This window comes from Lampetra fluviatilis, chromosome 31 (assembly GCF_964198595.1).
Source record: "Lampetra fluviatilis chromosome 31, kcLamFluv1.1, whole genome shotgun sequence".
Taxonomy (NCBI): domain Eukaryota; kingdom Metazoa; phylum Chordata; class Hyperoartia; order Petromyzontiformes; family Petromyzontidae; genus Lampetra; species Lampetra fluviatilis.
This window is the reverse complement of record NC_136305.1, coordinates 7,900,666-7,918,222: the sequence shown is the minus strand read 5'-3', so window position 1 is coordinate 7,918,222 and position 17,557 is coordinate 7,900,666. Positions and strand designations below refer to the sequence as shown.

General features: G+C 49.3%; 1 protein-coding gene across 1 annotated transcript in view; it reads right to left on the bottom strand.

Annotated features, from left to right (window-relative positions):
- Positions 1-17,557, bottom strand: part of LOC144943501 (inactive dipeptidyl peptidase 10-like) — a 518,643-nt gene that overhangs the window by 144,528 nt on the left and 356,558 nt on the right. The window contains exon 4 of the mRNA XM_078871017.1: positions 5,016-5,110. Coding sequence (XP_078727143.1) covers positions 5,016-5,110 — 95 coding nt within the window. The remainder of the gene's footprint in view (positions 1-5,015; positions 5,111-17,557) is intronic.

The window sequence follows — 17,557 nt, the reverse complement described above, 5'->3', positions numbered from 1 at the left end:
GGGGTGATGTCCCTTCATCGGGTGTGTGTGTGTGTGGTGGGGGGATTTCTCCACGTCCTTTGCTTGACTCCCACACGAATTCGAAACGCAACTCGTTAATGGGAATTGGCCACTTAGCCCTAATGCGGGGAACTTTCCGAAAAAAAGAAAGTGTCAGATAAATGCGTGGGCACGGTTGTGCCGACGATGATAACGTTCAATAAGAACAGACTCTTTGTTTAAAAATAACGCCCATATGTTTGGGTGTCAAATGCTCGACAATAACGTCGGGAGCGGGTGGGAGGAGGAGGGGGGGGGGTGAGACCCGCTTTACAATGCCATTTCGAGCGAATGGCAAACAAACGAACTCACAAATGAACCATGTCATTTTGGCACTTATATGCGGGGGTTAATCGTGGTGCACATAAATTGCCCATTATGTCGTTATTGCAGCGTATAACAGTACTAAATGCGGAGACATTAGACGATGTTTTTTGTTGTTGTTGTAAAAAAAAGAAGAATAAGATAATTGTCGGGATTGCGTTGGATTGCTACAGCGTGCCACGGCAAAGCGACGGCGCTTCTCATCTCCCTTTGCCAAGGAGACAATGGGGACTGGCGAAATGAACGACGACACTTTTTTAATCGTCGACCGCCGCGCGACCTTTACTCGGTTTGCACCGCCTGACCGCGGATCCCCGGCGTCGTTTATGACACGGGAGTCCGACGTTTCGCTGCGTGTGCCGCGAGCTACTCCAGGGACGGAATATTCGCTTCCTGTTGTTAGGTTTGGAATTGAATGTTACATTTTTTCTTTTTGAAATGAAAAATAAACTTATCAACGTTTTTTTTTTACCAAAAAATGTGGCTTTTCGTGTCGTCATAGTTCATGACCACAGAGACGACGACTACATTTGTGCCGAATATATTTGTTGTCCTTTCTAGAACGTCAATAGAATATTATACCAGTCACGATTATTCATAAGGGGCGGCCGAAAAAGTTAGTTACCGGGACAACGTGTAATTTATCATCTCGATATTTTGACAGTTGTTTTTGTGATAGCTTTGATAATATTATTGTAGCATATTTTTTCTGTCCGATTGCACGTAATTACGCGGAGCAATTTGTCATTCCGTGGCTGATCGCTGTCAAACGCCCCTAACAATGAAGGCAACTCATTTTAAAGCTCACTTAGCTACCCTTTTCTTCGTCCATTTCAGAAGCAAGACGTGCTTTGACATTTCCACTAATTGTTAATACGTTCATGTGAATAAGAAGTGATTTTCGTGTATATTGGGATGCATGTTAAAAGGTTACGTGAAAACACACATTGTTTTGCGTGTGTGTCTATCTCAGTAATGGGAAGTGTTGGGCCACCCTGAATGCATCAGGTGAGTGGTGTCAACTCCTTCTCCGGCCATCATCGCTTTTCCTAAGTTCTTACACAACCCTGGCTCAATTCATGAACTCTCACCCGGCACACATTCAGCCGTGATGATGCTCGTTGCTGCTCACTCGGCATTTTATGCCCTTGGGCCCGTGCTCAGCAGCCGTGCTTACAACTGAACGTGAAGGTCACGGCGATGTTGATGGAAGAAGCCAAACAAGCAGGACGACCACGATGATGTTGATAATGGCGAGGCAACTTATGGAGGTTATTTCTGTATTTGCTGCCCCGACTTTAGACGTCCCTCCCATCGTCAAGCTCTTACAACCCTCGGCTCAATTCGGCAAATCCATTCACTCTCATCGACGCCACCGTCAAACGACGCTGTATCTTGCTGGCCTGCTTGGCAGTAGTTTGGGCCTTTGCTCAGCGACTGTTAATACCGAAAGCGGGAAAACAAACACAAGAACAGAAAGAGAGAGAGTGATGGTCTGGGGGGGGGGGCTTGCAGACACGGGGACACCATCGGTGTAGGCTGCGGGCAGGAGCGGGCAGAGCGAAAGCGCTTTCTTCGCTTTTCAGTTTAACGGCGCGCCAAGACCGAACGGGTTCCCGCACTCTACCAGACCCCCCACCCACGCTACACACACAAACGACGGAGCCACATATTTATATTATTATTTTTAAAAACTCCCCGAGCGCGTTTCTTTTTTAATATGCTCCCTGTCTATTTATTTTTCCTTTCAGGCTGTCCAATTGCCACGGCTCTCCGGACCAATTCAAGTGGGGGGCGGGGGGGGGGGAGTGCTGGGGGAGGGTGCTGGCTGGGGGGGGGGGGTAGCGTTACCACGGTCCGGAGTGCATCGCAGTGGCGCAGCGCAGCGTGGCGCGCGCGCGAGCAGAATCCCTCTTGCAGTCCCGGCGCAGCGGCGGCGCTGAGATTTGAGCGGAACAATCGCTATCCAAACGGCGTGCGTATCAATCCGGCGTGGCGCTAAGCCATTGCTCATCCTATCTCACACGATCCATCACGGCCGAATCGATATAAACCTCCCGCCAACGTGCCTAATGCTGTGTTGCACGCGGGGGGGGGGGGGGAGAAGAGGGCGACGGACGGAGAGAGGGACAGATACAGAGACACGGATGGATAGATGGATGGATTGATAGGGCGGAGGAGCAGTGGATAACCAGTGATTAGCGCGCTGCCCTGCGAGCTCGGCGACTTGAGTTCGAGTCTCGGGTGTGGATAGCATCAGTGGTGAGCGATGTGTGAAACCGGCCCTTGGGCACACGCATCACCGACCCGCACTGAACTAGCTTGGTGAAGTATGGTCCAAGAACCCCCATGATCGACACGGCATGAGGTAGGCAAGCATCCTGCTGATGATCTGATGGACATTCAGGTAGACGGATGAATGGATTGATGAACAAATTGTGGAATCGACCTGTTCAATCTGTATGGGATAGAGCGTTTCCCCCTCGCATGCCTGGGCTTTCTCCGGGTGCTCAAGTTTCCTCCCACATGTGCACACCGATGAATTGGCCGATTACACATCGACATATAGAGGACCGCAGAGCTGGGGCAATTATTGACTTCCCACTTGTTTGGGGTTCCTTCTAGCCGTTCTTGAGTCATTCTCTCTCTACGAGAGTGAGCGAATATACTGTGCAGTGCGTTACAAGTTGACATTATGTGAAGGCGCTCTTCTTCCCACCTCCCCCCCTCCAACCCAGCTTAAATATACGCTCCAAGCTTGGTGGTGTTTCATTCTTCACCTGAGGACGGCTGCTTGCGTTGTGGCCGAAACGTCGTGAGAATTATTTTATTTTGTTTTATTTTTATTGTTTTTTTATTTCCCTTCTACGTGACTTTACCGAAAGAACCAAGAAGATTATACAAACAACAATAATAATAAAATCACGAGGTGCATCCAACTCAAATTCATCATTATCAGCCGTGGTCTATGCGCCGTTTGATGAGGGTCCTTCCCCAAGCTATCGACATCTCTCATGGTGTCACGATGCAGGAAGCAATCAGCGTCTGCACAGCGAGCCGATTGCATTGCTCCGTCTCACGCGAGCGTCTTCTCGGGAGCGTTTCCCTCCTTTGGCCGCCACTCTGTGGTTAGTCTCGACCTTCCTGCCCAAGCCCCACTCACTTTTCTTATCGGTCGACACGGGGTGCGTGCGTTCTCAATTCCACGTGTTCCCCCCGTTCCTGACTCTCTGGGTAATTCCAAAGCGTGCATCCTCTCCACGCGACTTTGCAAAATTTTGAGCCGATCTAATAATCCGGCAATTGTTAATATGAAACAGAATACGCGGCCCATCAATGGTAACAAGTGAATGGCGAGTCACCACGGACTTTGGAGATAGACGGTTACATGTGTTAATGTTTAGCGGGTGGGCACAAGCCTTTTAGCGGATGTAAATACGCAGACAATGTGTGTCCTTCACATAACGTCAGCAGCATTGTGGCAAGGCGAGCAAACTGTAGGCCAGTTTCACCATCCATTGTTCTGGTCAATAGAGTCGGGCTTGAATCAACGCTGGCGAGCTGCTGATCTTACAAGGCAAGCCTACGTGTTTCAACTATGGGAGGGGGGGTCATAGTTTGGCGCAAATAATATCGTGATATATATCTCAAAATAATCGTTGCGGGGAATATGAATAATAATAAACAAGCGGACAATATTTATCCTTCACATGTTATTCTCTCCATATTCAAACAAATAAAGAGTGCTTCTAGACACAACACATTAGCCACACGGCCTTCTGCGCATTAAAACAATCCCGCAGAAAATGATGCGCTTAACAGACGGCCGTGGCGGCTGATTGGACGTGCAGGAAATAATGTTGGGGGTTGTTTATTTTCGCGCGGAGAAAGACAGATGATATGTGAAGGAAGCGCGTCTCGTCTACTTATTCGCTTCGCGATTTACATTCTCCACAACGACGCTAATGACTGTCATTGCAGAAGCGACCATGGCCCTATCGGACTCTGTGGGCCTGTAGGGAGAGGATAACGCAAAGAGACCCACGTGGTGGAATACAGACATTCAATGTATTGTGTCATTTGTTTCGATTTGCTTCCCCGAATTTACCCCCAATTGTGCCATCCGTGGTCATGTCACCAGACGAAGTGTCCATTGAGTTCTCTCATAGAGCAGTGGAAGCCTGCACGTTAAAGAATGTCCTGCGGAAGCGGATGTCACAGGGCTACTTCTGAGATCAATTCGAGTGACCTGCGGCTCACCGTGGCGAAATGTTAACTCGCCACGGTGGCGAGATGTTACCTACCTCGCCTGGTATGCAGGAGGTCGTGGGTTCGATCCCGACTCTGACGTCTGTATATTTGGAGTTTGCACGTTCTCCCAGTGGTCGCGTGGATTCTTCTCCGCGTCCTCCGGTTTTACCTCCCCACGTTTATAAACGTGCGTTTGGAGTATTTGGCCGCTATACATTGCCACGTGATAAGCCAATTCGTTGAGCTACCGATTGTGGCCAAGTCGCTTCTGAAAAAGAGCTCTAGAGCTCAGTGGGGCCTTACTTGGTAAAGTCAAAAAAAGTTTCGTTTAAGTTTAAGGTAGTTAGTGTCTCGGCACCGTGGGGGGCCCTTGGTAATGTTGAGACGCGGGCGTCACTCACAAGCACGGAGGCGTCGGCGAGCAACGAGCTGCTGTTGGCTCCGGGCACCTGGATGACGAGGTGACCTTGAGCCGTTCTGTACACGAGTTCCTTGTCTGGGGGGGGAGGCAGGAGAGACAGAGAGCGGCATCAGAACCCCCACTCACGCACAGTCCGCGTCGCTCTCTTCATCTGCTAACGCACACGTAAAACAAACGAAATGCATAAATTGAGTCTCGTTCACAGTTGTATTTGAATCGCGCCATCGGCGTGAAAATCACGACAGGGACACGTGCCCAATCAGATCTCTTGCATAATGCAGTGCGACACGCCGCGTTCGAGAGCAGCCCCTGGAAGGTGTCGTCACGGAAGTGCTGCAGGGGATATCTTCCGTTGTCTCTTATCCACAGGGAGGGGCACTGAATCTACGACTCACGCTGCTCGGGCATAGGGGTGTTGCCACGTGGAAATCAAATCACGGAAGTGCTGCAGGGGATATCTTCCGTTGTCTCTTATCCACAGGGAGGGGCACTGAATCTACGACTCACACTGCCCGGGCATAGGGGTGTTTGCCACGTGGAAATCAAAACGGATATTGGTTTAGTCAGCGTGGAACGCGACGGTTTAAATTAGAAAATTTATTTTATATTGCGTTGAGTCTTTTTACAAAACCATGATAATGCATCAAATCACATGGGGGTGTGGGGGGGTTATGTCTGTAAACACTCATTGCATGTCGACATCCAATATGTTTCTATACACTTCACCTGTTAAGAGTCTGGATCATTGAAATGCCATAAATACACAAACCTCGTAGTTTTGCACATGGACCAGCCTGTAATTCGCAAGACCAACCGACCACACCCTTCTCAATCGCGCACTTTTGCATTTGCAAGCGGCACACGTTGATTGTCGCAAGATATAACAATGCATCCATTGTCAGCGCAGCGCGAGGCTTTTTTTTTTATAAAGCCGCGGTGGTGACATGTCAGTACGTCCGCATGCAGTTCCAATTATCAACCTCACACAACAAACCTTCGACTTTCGATTTAAAGCTTTCGTGACTGCAGGGATTCATCTTCTTGGTTCTTTCGGTAAAGTCACGTAGAAGGGAAATAATAAAATAATAAGAATACAACCTAATGAAATAATTCTCACGACGTTTCGGCAACAACGCAAGCAGCCGTCCTCAGGTGAAGAACAGGTCTGTCTTCCCGACAGACCTGTTCTTCTCGACAGACCTGTTCTTCACCTGAGGACGGCTGCTTGCGTTGTCGCCGAAACGTCGTGAGAATTGTATTTTATTATGTTGTATTTTTATTATTTTATTATTTCCCTTCTACGTGACTTTACCGAAAGAACGAAGAAGAAAAAAACCTTCGACTATTCATTAAAATGGGCCCCACATCTCCCATCTTCTCGCAACGGGGTTCCTGGCGTTCGCGTGAATTAGTTGACGTTCGCCTGGTTTGTTTTGTAATTGTCTTTAGTCGTGTTAAGTCTCCTCCATAAATTCAGGGGTATTGAACGCGGCGAACAAAAAACTCCCCCAAATATATAAATATATACTGATTTACAACTCTCTGTCTGCAGAGGCACCAGCTGCAGTGGTAGTGCTGGCGTCACGGGGGAGGGGGTAGTGAATTTTCATTTGTGCAGTCTCTATTGCAATGCTTTAGAACGGCGACTTGTTATTGGCCTGGGGAGGAATGAGTTGAGCTCCCTTTGCGTTTATTTTGGCACTCTGTGGGGGAGGTGTGAAGCGGTTAAGGAGACTCCTGAAACGTGAAGCCGAGGTGGTGAGGCTGAGCGCCCCATATTAAAATTCTGTTTAAATTCCATTCCAAATTAATTAAAATTTAAATTCAACTTCAGATTTTTTTAAATATATTATTTATGTTTAATTTTTGTTAAATACATGTATATATTTAGCTTTTTTTCTTTAAATGTAAAAGCATTTATTTTCTCAATGTGACGTGAAAATGAACAGGATTTGACCCTTATATATAATTGGCAAGGCCGTAGCCAAGGAGTCAACATTGGGGGGGACGAAATCTTCCAGGGGGTCTGGGGGTCCCCCCGCCCCCCCAGAAAAAATAATTTAAATTTGAAAACGAATTTCCTGCCATTTCCTGGCTAAAATATTAAAACATTCACTAACACATAGGATCGACTTTTTATATTTTTTTTACAATAATGTCTAAGAGTGTATTGCATTACATTGCTCTGTTTTTTTCTTTTTTACCTTTTCTTGTGTCATTGTATGTAATGACAGAGATTAGGGATGAATAAAGTACAACCATAACCACGATCATATAAACAGAAATCTATTTTATAGCAATATATTGGGGGGAACATTTTGAGCATATTTAAATATTGTAGGTGATGTGTCCCCCCCAATATCTATTATAATTACGGCCTTGATAATTGGTGTACAGCGTTGTGGGATGCAATAAGCATGAATGACGATATATAAAACGAAATTATTATTATATAATTTAATTGCATTTTTTTAAAGGACTTTATTATTTAGGTTGGGTACCACCACAATGGCCCCAACGAGCCACTGCCACCACTGGCGCCTCGCTGGCCCCCTCTCTCTCTCCCTCCCTCCTCTCTCTATCCCTCCTCTCTTTCTTTTTTTACGATCAGTGGAAACAAGAAGATGCTCGGTGTATTCGGCACTTTGTTTCGTTCATCATTTCGTAAAATGTTTTTTTTTAACGGGGCTTTATGTAACCCTCGCACGCTCGCTCTCTCGCTCGCTCGCTCGCTCACTCTCTCGCTCTCTCTCTCTCACTCGCTCGCTCTCTCTGTCGTTCTGTCGCTCATTCTCTCGCTCACTCTCTCGTTCTGTACGTAGCCCCCCTCGCAGTCCGACGGCCTCCGACGGGTAGCTCATATCTCTCTCTCTCTCCCTCCTCTCTCTCTCTCACTCCCGGCCACCCCACGTCAGTCCGTCACGCTGGACATCTCGCTCCATCTTCGTGCCTGCCCGCCCGTTCCGTCATCGCTCACGATGCTCAGTGGGGGGGTGGGGGGGGCGACTGACCGCCTGCCTCTCTCAATCTCACGTCCTACTTCAATCCTCGCCCCCCAGCGCAGGGTTCATGCCGCATTTCTTTCCGCCATAATTCAGCCCCCCCCTCCCCAACTAACAACGCTTTCGTCAACGCACTGCTACATGAAAGCCCCCCCCCCCTCCTCCCGCCCCCGCGGCGGCGTGTCGGTCATACTTCACCAAGCTGCCCTCAGCGCAGGTTGACGAAGAGGTGGGTTGAGATATCACTTGCCTGCTGATGTTGGCCGTGGCCGGGAAGCGAACTCAGGTGGCCGGGGCTCAATGTACCATGAGCGCCGTACAATACATTTACTTGTAATGCTCTTATAACTGCTCATGTTTTGGCCCTTAAAATGTGTATCGTATGCGTTACTTATTTATGCATTCATACGTTTTACGCGCGTAAATTATTTTCTAATGCGCTTATGTTTGTAATGTATTATATTTTAATGGGCATGCGGTTTTAGTATGCATTATATATGAAATGTCATCAATTATTGATTGGCCACATGCTCGGCTATGCCCTCACTCATTTGCTCATTTTATCCGAGCGCGGTCGTAACATCCGTGCGGCTATCAGTTGAGATCCACCCATTGTGAAATCCACACGAGCATTCATTCATTCATTCATATATCTACCCAGGCATCCATCCCGTCGATGCATATATTCTGTTTCACAATCATCAATCACACACCCCACGCGTCTGTTGCAATGTTCATCAATCCATCCTTACGCCAGCGCACCCATTCATCCATTGGCGTTTTGTGGCCTCGTCCATCACTTACAGAAGCATATATCAATCCATCCATCCACACGCAAACCCGCATGCCCACACATTCATCTATAAATAGCAAACATAATATTATTTACATAACTGGGTAGATCTCACTAACTTCGCTAAACCCCCACGTGGGGTTTCTTCGGGTGCTCCTGTTTCCTCCCACATGTAAGCAACCATTAATTGGCTAAATAACACATTCATATATATAGAGGACCGCAGAGCTTTGAGTGGAATTTGGCGTCAGCTCACCACGTGGCTGCTTCTGCCTTCCAGCTCCACTGTGGTTCCTACCCCCTGCGCCTCGAAGTCGCTGTCTCTCTCTCTCGCTCTCTGAGAGAGATGAGCGACTATTGTACAGTGGAGGCACGTTACAAGTTGGCTATACCCTTACGATTACTTAGGCTTTGTTTCAGGGGGATCGGTGTAGGTATGCAAAGTACGTGGGTGTTAGTGTCGTTGAGTGTGTGGGTATCAGGGCAGGTACGTGCTGTGAGAGGCTTGTGTGTCACAAAAGACCCCGAGAGGTATGCCGGTGGGAGTTTCGGGCTCCTGGCAGGTTTACACGTGCCGGATTAGTTTCGGGAAATAGGCCAGACGAGAGCCAGCACACTGGCACCTCCAGGTTGGTGGTTGGGCGTAGCGCTAACAACGCCATCCCGTAAAAAAACTAAACTCAATGTGACAGAAACTAGAACTCAACGATGTGACGTGTGTGTTGGTATCAGGGTAGGTGTGTGAGTGTGTGAATATTGGTGTCGATTTAACACCTAGGCTTTCGCGACCAATATCATACATAATACATGTTTTTGGGGTGGGGTTAAATACTCACAAATACTACTGTCGAAAGCGGAAGAACACGGGTGCCAACAAGAAATTGATTTTGATAATGTTGAAGTTCCGTGCAAAACTAGTTACTCCTGGCCAAGACGAATTAGATAATCTATCGAAATTGAGAGAAATAAAAATAGTTGTAACCGCTCGGATAGCTACAGACTTCGTGCTGCTTGGAAACGAATAATCAGTAATACATTGTTTAAATGCATGCCTATACAGGTCACCATACTCCAATAGGGATTACCGTTGTTACGCTATTTCAGTGCACACAATCGACAGGAAGTACAAGAACAATGGACTCCCATAATACGCATGCATAATGTACGTTTATTACCATATAAATATGCAATCATTAATCATTACATCAACGCCTCTATTTAATGAACGAAGCAGGTGGACTTCTCAACATATCTTGCTGTCGCCTGATGAAGCTAGTTGTACTTACTGGCCAAGCGTCGTACCCAGATTGTAAATGTTGTGGCTTGGCTCTCCAACACACCGGTGTGCTGTACTAGTGACGAATTGGCCACGTTCTGTTTACGTGACAAACCTTACTAACTGGCTGTGTGGCGGGTTAACGACACATTTATTTATTTACGCGATATAAACCCCCCCCCAAAAACAACCTGTATGATGATTGGTGTAGACGTATGTGTACATTAAAGTGGGTGTGCGTGGGTACCAGTGTAGGGGCGTGCGTGCACGTGCGTGAGTGAGTGGGTCGGCGGTGGTGGCGGTCTCTGAGCATGAGCTGATTTCGCACTTTGCTAACCGGCGCTGGAAGAAAAAAATATGTTTAACCTTGCACTCTCGTCCGATGCGGCTGATGCTCTCATCATATCCCTCCAGCCGCCCACCAGGCCCCCACCTGAGTGGCATGACCCTGATCAGGAATCTGACTCGCTTCACGACACACGGGCCGCTCAAGTAACGCCGCTTAGCAATGCTGCCGAGGCCCGCGTTCATTGGACGCGCACGCTGGAGGTTACCAAAACCCCCGACCGCCGTTGTCCCAGAGCTCCTCCCGCAATTGGGAGGTGAGATTATCGAACCGCATTCGTCCAAAAAAAAGCTTTTTGTTTTGTCTTGTGACGATCGGTAAAAACAAAAGTCCGTTCTGTGTTTGTAGACTTCAGTTTGATCATCCAATTCGGCTTCGTTCGTGTCCATTTTTAAATCGAGGTCCCATCCGCGTGTGCCAGTCCCCACTATGCGCTGTTAGTGGAGAACGCCACTATATTGAAAACGAATGTCTTTAGAACTGATGTTTTGTGTTTAGTCTGCTGTCCTTCCTTGAGTGGGTATCATAGTGGACGCGTAGAATCACACGCGAGTGTATACAATTGTGTGTAGAGGGCCCTCGGGTTTGTTCGTATCTCTGAAAGTTCGTAAGTCGAATATTCGTAAGTAGAGGTGTACATGTACACCTGAGTCCAGTCCATCACCAAATGCACCGCGCTATGGAACGACGCTGCTTGATAGTCACAACTGGCTCAGACTCGAGGATGGATCCCAAAGCAACTGGTTTTGAAGGGGTCATGAGGCCGAGTCAACCCCCACCCTCCCCCAACCAGGGTTTGAACTCGCAACCTTCCAATCGCAAGCCGCTCGCTCGACCGCTGAGCCACCTGGCCGGATAGACGTCAGGGAGGGCACCTTTTTGCTGGCCCCTTGCCGTAGCGGTGTGCGTTGGATGCCAGTCAAGCAAACATTTTTCAATTCTGACCGCTGGCATTTCCGCCAATTTAATTAAAGAGTGCGCGCAAAGAAGCACAAAGAGACCCGTTAATTACATCGGAGAGACAGACAGAGGGACACGTGGATTAGACGCGGCAACGCTTCTGGCCACCATCACGATCTCGAGAGTAATTTTCGCTTACAGGTAGCCGTTCTCCCGTAATTGCAAGGCGTTACGCCTGCAAGGGGTTGCTGTGACACGGAAGCACGCTCATGTACGCCCACGCCGTCTATCCATATCGACGTGACGCGGCACGATGTACACATCCGTGTGAGGTGTGCGCACGCGTTATCCGTGTACACAGCCGTGGTGGGGTGTCCCTTTCGGCACGGACTCGAGTCTAATGGAGTCTCCGAAGCTTTCTTTTTTTGTAAGAACTCATCTCTTCACCGAGAGCTCCCTAATTTAAATACCAGACGCAATGTTCCAGTTGCCACAAAGGGCTGCGTGAGCAGTTTGCTTCAGAAGTGGGACCCAGATACATTTTTGTTTCAAGACTAAAACAAAATTGGATCACGTGGAATGATCAGATTGGCCGTGCAAGTTTTGCAATGCGACGTGAAAGCAAGGGCGAGCGATAATATAACCCGGCAGGCACGTGGCGATTTGTGCCCCTCGACATTCGATGAATTTGTCTTGATTTAAAAATGACGATTTGATCAAAGAGTCGATTGGGTTTGACCCTGTCCCACGAGTGAAACCAATGAAACTGCACACCAATCTTTACGGCCCTTCTAGAACATCATTAGAACCTGCTACCCAAGTCGACATCATCATCATCATCACTATCACGTGTATGAGATGTGGCCCCTTGTGTGATAGCCCCCGAACATGCACTTATCACATTGGAAAACTCCGCTTTTCTGTGGTCATGTCGGGGACCAATATTGTGGATCCGATTACTCGTGATGTTATCCGCAAATTGCCTCCGCTTATTAACGGGAAAATAATCTTGGACAATTACGGATAATATGAGTTTTTTATGGACTCCACAGTTCCCACGGACATTTCGCGTCAAGGGTGATAGGATCGCGAATAAAAGGAGTTCTGTACGTAAATAATTGTTGCATGGACTCTAGCCAATTACAAAATCATTGGTAGCATCCATAACTCACTCACTTTGAGTGATATCCTCTGCAACATCCTAAGAGTGAGCTTTCCGGTCAAAGAGCATGAAGGCTCAGTTATGATTTCCTCGTTATCCTCGTTGCAACCATGATCAACCCACTGCTGGATTAAGGCCTTCCAAAGACCATCGGATGAACTGCGGAACAGAGTATAACTTAATAAAGAAAGTAGAAAATCGGGGCTCAAGATAAACGGGCCAAATAAATGGGCTGTCCTTGGTAAACACAAATATATAATTGCGCCGTGCAGGGGCTTTTTCGTTTTCCTTGAGTCTGGCAACATCGCGCTGGGCAAGTGGCCAGGCGTGTCGCGGTGAATCACGGCGCGAATTCATCCCAACACCGGGCGGCACATGCTTTTGGTGCACTTAATGTCCTCATCTGTTTCCTCGCACCCGGCCATGCAAAGCGGGCCAAGGGGCCACAAATAAAAAACATAAAACCTCAACGGAAAAAAACCCGCAAACACTCAGGGGAGGGGGGGGGGGGGAAGACTTTGTTTAAAAATAATACGCTGTGAATTTAATAAATGCTTGACCTGTTGAGAACCCGGTGAAAAATGTCTCTATCTTTTTTTCGAGGGTGTGTGGTGGTGGGTGGGGGGGCATTATAAACGGCCGCCGGAGAGCGAGAGAGCCGCCCCCCCCACCCACCTTCTCCACCGCTCACATTATGACAAATCCCCGCGATGTAATGCTCCGGCGATATTTCAAACGGCATTACGGCGCGAGGGATCGGATCGCGGACGGCCTCCGGCCCGGCCCTCTTCCCTCCGCGCGTCTTCGCATCGCGGGCGCAGGAATAACAATTAGCGGCGATGATGCACTGCTCGACGCGCCGCACAGCATTCGTCACGCGGACTGGCTGGGGGGGGCGGGGTGCGAGGCAACCCGATTGCCCCCCCCCCCCCCCCGGGCGCTCTCCCCGCAGCAGACGAAGCCACTCGTCGCTCTCTTTTTTTTTACGATCAGTGGAAACAAGAAGATGCTCGGTGTATTCGGCACTTTGCTTCGTTCATCATTTCGTATTTTTTTTTAAACTTAGCTTTATGTAAAACCCCCACCTCTCGCTCACTCTCTCGCTCACTCTCTCGCTCACTCTCTCGCTCACTCTCTCGCTCACTTTCTCGCTCACTCTCTCGCTCACTTTCTCGCTCACTCTCTCGGTCACTCTCTCGCTCACTCTCTCGGTCACTTTCTCGCTCACTCTCTCGCTCACTTTCTCGCTCACTCTCTCGGTCACTCTCTCGCTCACTCTCTCGGTCACTTTCTCGCTCACTCTCTCGCTCACTTTCTCGCTCACTCTCTCGGTCACTCTCTCGCTCACTCTCTCGCTCACTTTCTCGCTCACTCTCTCGCTCACTCTCTCGGTCACTCTCTCGCTCACTTTCTCGCTCACTCTCCCGCTCACTCTCTCGGTCACTCTCTCGCTCACTTTCTCGCTCACTCTCTCGCTCACTCTCTCGGTCACTCTCTCGCTCACTTTCTCGCTCACTCTCCCGCTCACTCTCTCGCTCACTTTCTCGCTCACTCTCTCGGTCACTCTCTCGCTCACTCTCTCGGTCACTCTCTCGGTCACTCTCTCGCTCTCTCTCTCGCTCACTCTCTCGGTCACTCTCTCGCTCACTCTCTCGGTCACTCTCTCGGTCACTCTCTCGCTCTCTCTCTCGCTCACTCTCTCGGTCACTCTCTCGCTCACTCTCTCGGTCACTCTCTCGGTCACTCTCTCGCTCACTCTCTCGCTCACTTTCTCGCTCACTCTCTCGGTCACTCTCTCGCTCACTCTCTCGCTCACTCTCTCGGTCACTCTCTCGCTCACTCTCTCGGTCACTCTCTCGGTCACTCTCTCGCTCACTCTCTCGCTCACTTTCTCGCTCAATTTCTCGCTCACTCTCTCGCTCACTCTCTCGGTCACTCTCTCGCTCACTCTCTCGCTCACTTTCTCGCTCACTCTCTCGCTCACTCTCTCGGTCACTCTCTCGGTCACTCTCTCGCTCACTCTCACGCTCTCGCTCTCTCTCGTTCTGCACGCAGCCCTTCTTGCAGTCCGACGGCCACCGACGGGTAGCTCATATCAGCATGCAGAGCTCCCCGTCACGCAGCTTGCGTTGCGAGCAAGCGAGTGGCTATCGGCGGTGGTGGTGGTGGAGGGGTGAATGCACAACCGCGGCGCTTGCCTTTAATTGCCTGCGTGCAAAATGTGCACGCGCGCGGGGACCCCGTTGCTAATTTTAGGAGCTTGTGCATCAAGCGCTCGAGTCCCTTCTTGTGCGTCTCTCTCTCTCTCTCTCCCTTGACGTCTCCCTCTGTGCCTGTCTGTCGGTGCGTGTCTTGTCTCCGTCTGCCTCGAGGGCTACAACTTGGCCCGTTCACTCAGGGACCCACTTCGTTCTGAGATGGCGATGAATAGTTAAATGAATGTGGCTGCGTGTATATGCATGGATGGACGTCAGTGTGGATGGGCGTGTGTGTGTGTCAGCATAGGTCTGGCTGAATGCACTCGCGTAAGTTTCGAATGGATGCCCTAGATGAGCATGGGACGATACTCAGCGGTGTAAATTCCATATGCGCACGGCATGGGTCTTCTTTTATTGTTACAAATACTGATCTGGAGGGATGAGAGGCTGCATAGTTGAGCTCATAATTGAACTCGTGAGATTTTGATTGCTAGTCAATCACTATCTACACTGTCTCCTTTTCAGATATGGATGAAGGACTGTGGATATTTGTGTGGATGGCATTGACACGTGCGTACCTACGTGTGTATACCCTGTGATAGCGGTGGTAGTGATCAGCGCACTGCGCTATGAATGAGAATATTGCCTACTATAATCGCCCAGAAATGTCTGTTCGTCCCGCGCGTGACGTCACTCCACATGAGCCCCCCCCCCCTCCGCGTGACGTCACTCCACATGAGGCCCACCCCCCTCATTAATATTAATGAGTGGGTAGATTTTTACACGAACGCAGAGGAAGGTCGTGCTGAATTAAATAATTGATTACGCAAAGTTGCTTCAAATATGACGCTTCTTTACAGAAAGTGACGGTAAAAAATTAATCTACGCAGCACAGTGCTACATCCGTGTGTGAGGTCACTGCAAAAGAGCTAGTTTATTTATACTGGAGGAATCCGATGAGCTATGAAGCTCTTTTTCACAGACGTCCAGTAGTTTCACAGACGTCCAGCCTGGCTAGCCGAGTTTAATATCCAACCACGGATAAACTTAGTGGCAGGTGGCATCAGAACCAAATCTGTGCCTCCTCTGACGACGACTCAGCCTCGAATGAAGGAAGCGGCGCTTATTATGTGGACACCGTGGGTATAATGTCATCGCAGTAAATGACGAGGAAGGCCTGCTGGAATTCGAATCGCGAAGCTTCAGCGAAACAAACGGCCGAGCGCGCTACCGCCGGGCGATGGCCACCACCCAGACAATGGAGCGGCTGTCAAGGAACAGGAACAGGACATCTTCTTGGTTCTTTCGGTAAAGTCACGTAGAATGGAAATAATAAAATAATAAAATAAAACATAATAAAATTATTCTCACGACGTTTCGGACACAACGAACAGGACAGCCAGCAAATTGCAACAAAAAAAAAAACCCCAACAACACCGGCTCAGAACACCGACACAAGCATTGGTCCCACTGGTATAATTACCCGCGTCCTCCTAATGCGATGTACACCGCATTCACCAATGACGCAGGAGCACATTAGCGGCAGCGGTGGCCACCCGCGCTCAAAGAATCGCCGGCGACACTGACGCGAGCGGTCGTAAAGAGACGGAAAGTTAGGGGGGAGGGCGAATTTGGTGGGCGAGCGAGGCTTTAATGGGCTGACGACGAGCCTAGCAACTCGAGGTACATTTGAAACCCGTAAAATTGTTCGTGCCGAGGTTGCGACGGCAGGGAGCAAGCGGTACGATTAACGGCGCAACCACATCGGCAGCGGGACGAGGGGTGAGCCCGAAGTGCGCTGCGTGTGGCTTCAACATTGCCAGCAAATAATTGCATTAGCGATCATAATCAGGATGCTGACACATGGGCGTAACGCGTGGCGCACGAGGCTCGCAATCCGGAGGTCGCGGGTTCAATTCGATCTCCCCGGCGTGACAGCTGGAACGATGTGTTCGCTTACAATTTGAACCCACGATCTTCAGCGGTGCTGGCTCAGTGCTCTGGCAAAGGTGGACGGTCGGCGCACCGAGCGCGTAACGAGGTGGCGAGGAGATGACAGTACAGCAAATGGGTCCGTTAGTTCTTTCCTGCCTCTATCTCTCTTTCTCTCTCTCTCTCTCTTGCGTATGGCAAGTCTGTGCAAATCACACGTCCGAGTTTTAAGTTTGTGCGCCGTGCGATAGCTTCGGGAGTTGCGCGACTAACACCGCTCAGTCCGCCGGAGAGGGGGCGTAGGATGAGGTCCATTGTCTGGTTCGGGTGGCCGCAGTCGCCCCGTGGGTCGTCTTGAACTCTCCACTTGTGGAGGAGGTGTGCCCGCAGCGGCCAGTGGCTGTTCTGAAGCGGTTGATGGAGCAACCGTTGTCTTCTTGGCAGATCAAAGCCACGCGGCGCAATGTTGGGGTCGTTGATTAGGCTTGTGTTTGGAACCTGCTCATTCCCGTGTGAGCCCTTTGAGTGTTATCCCCGTCGCGCCCAGTTTCCCCAAACGGACCAACGTGCATGCTCGTCACGCGCTAAAATCCCAATTGCAAAAACGCTCCTCGATAAAGAGTCCGAATTTTCAATTGCAACTTACCCAAGCGATAATCGCGAACAAAACGTTTGCAATAATGGTCTGGACGACACAAGCTTGCCCACATATTATTTGGTGATGTTGGCTTGGCAGTGGTGCACCACAAGACTACCCACGCTCGACAACAACAACAACACAGCCTTAAAATATGTAGATATGAATTTGCGACGTTTCGGGCAATGTCCATTCTTCACGGCACAAAATTGCCCAGATGATTACGTAGTGTCGCCCAAAAATCTATTATGGATCGTAATATTGGCTGTAACAAAA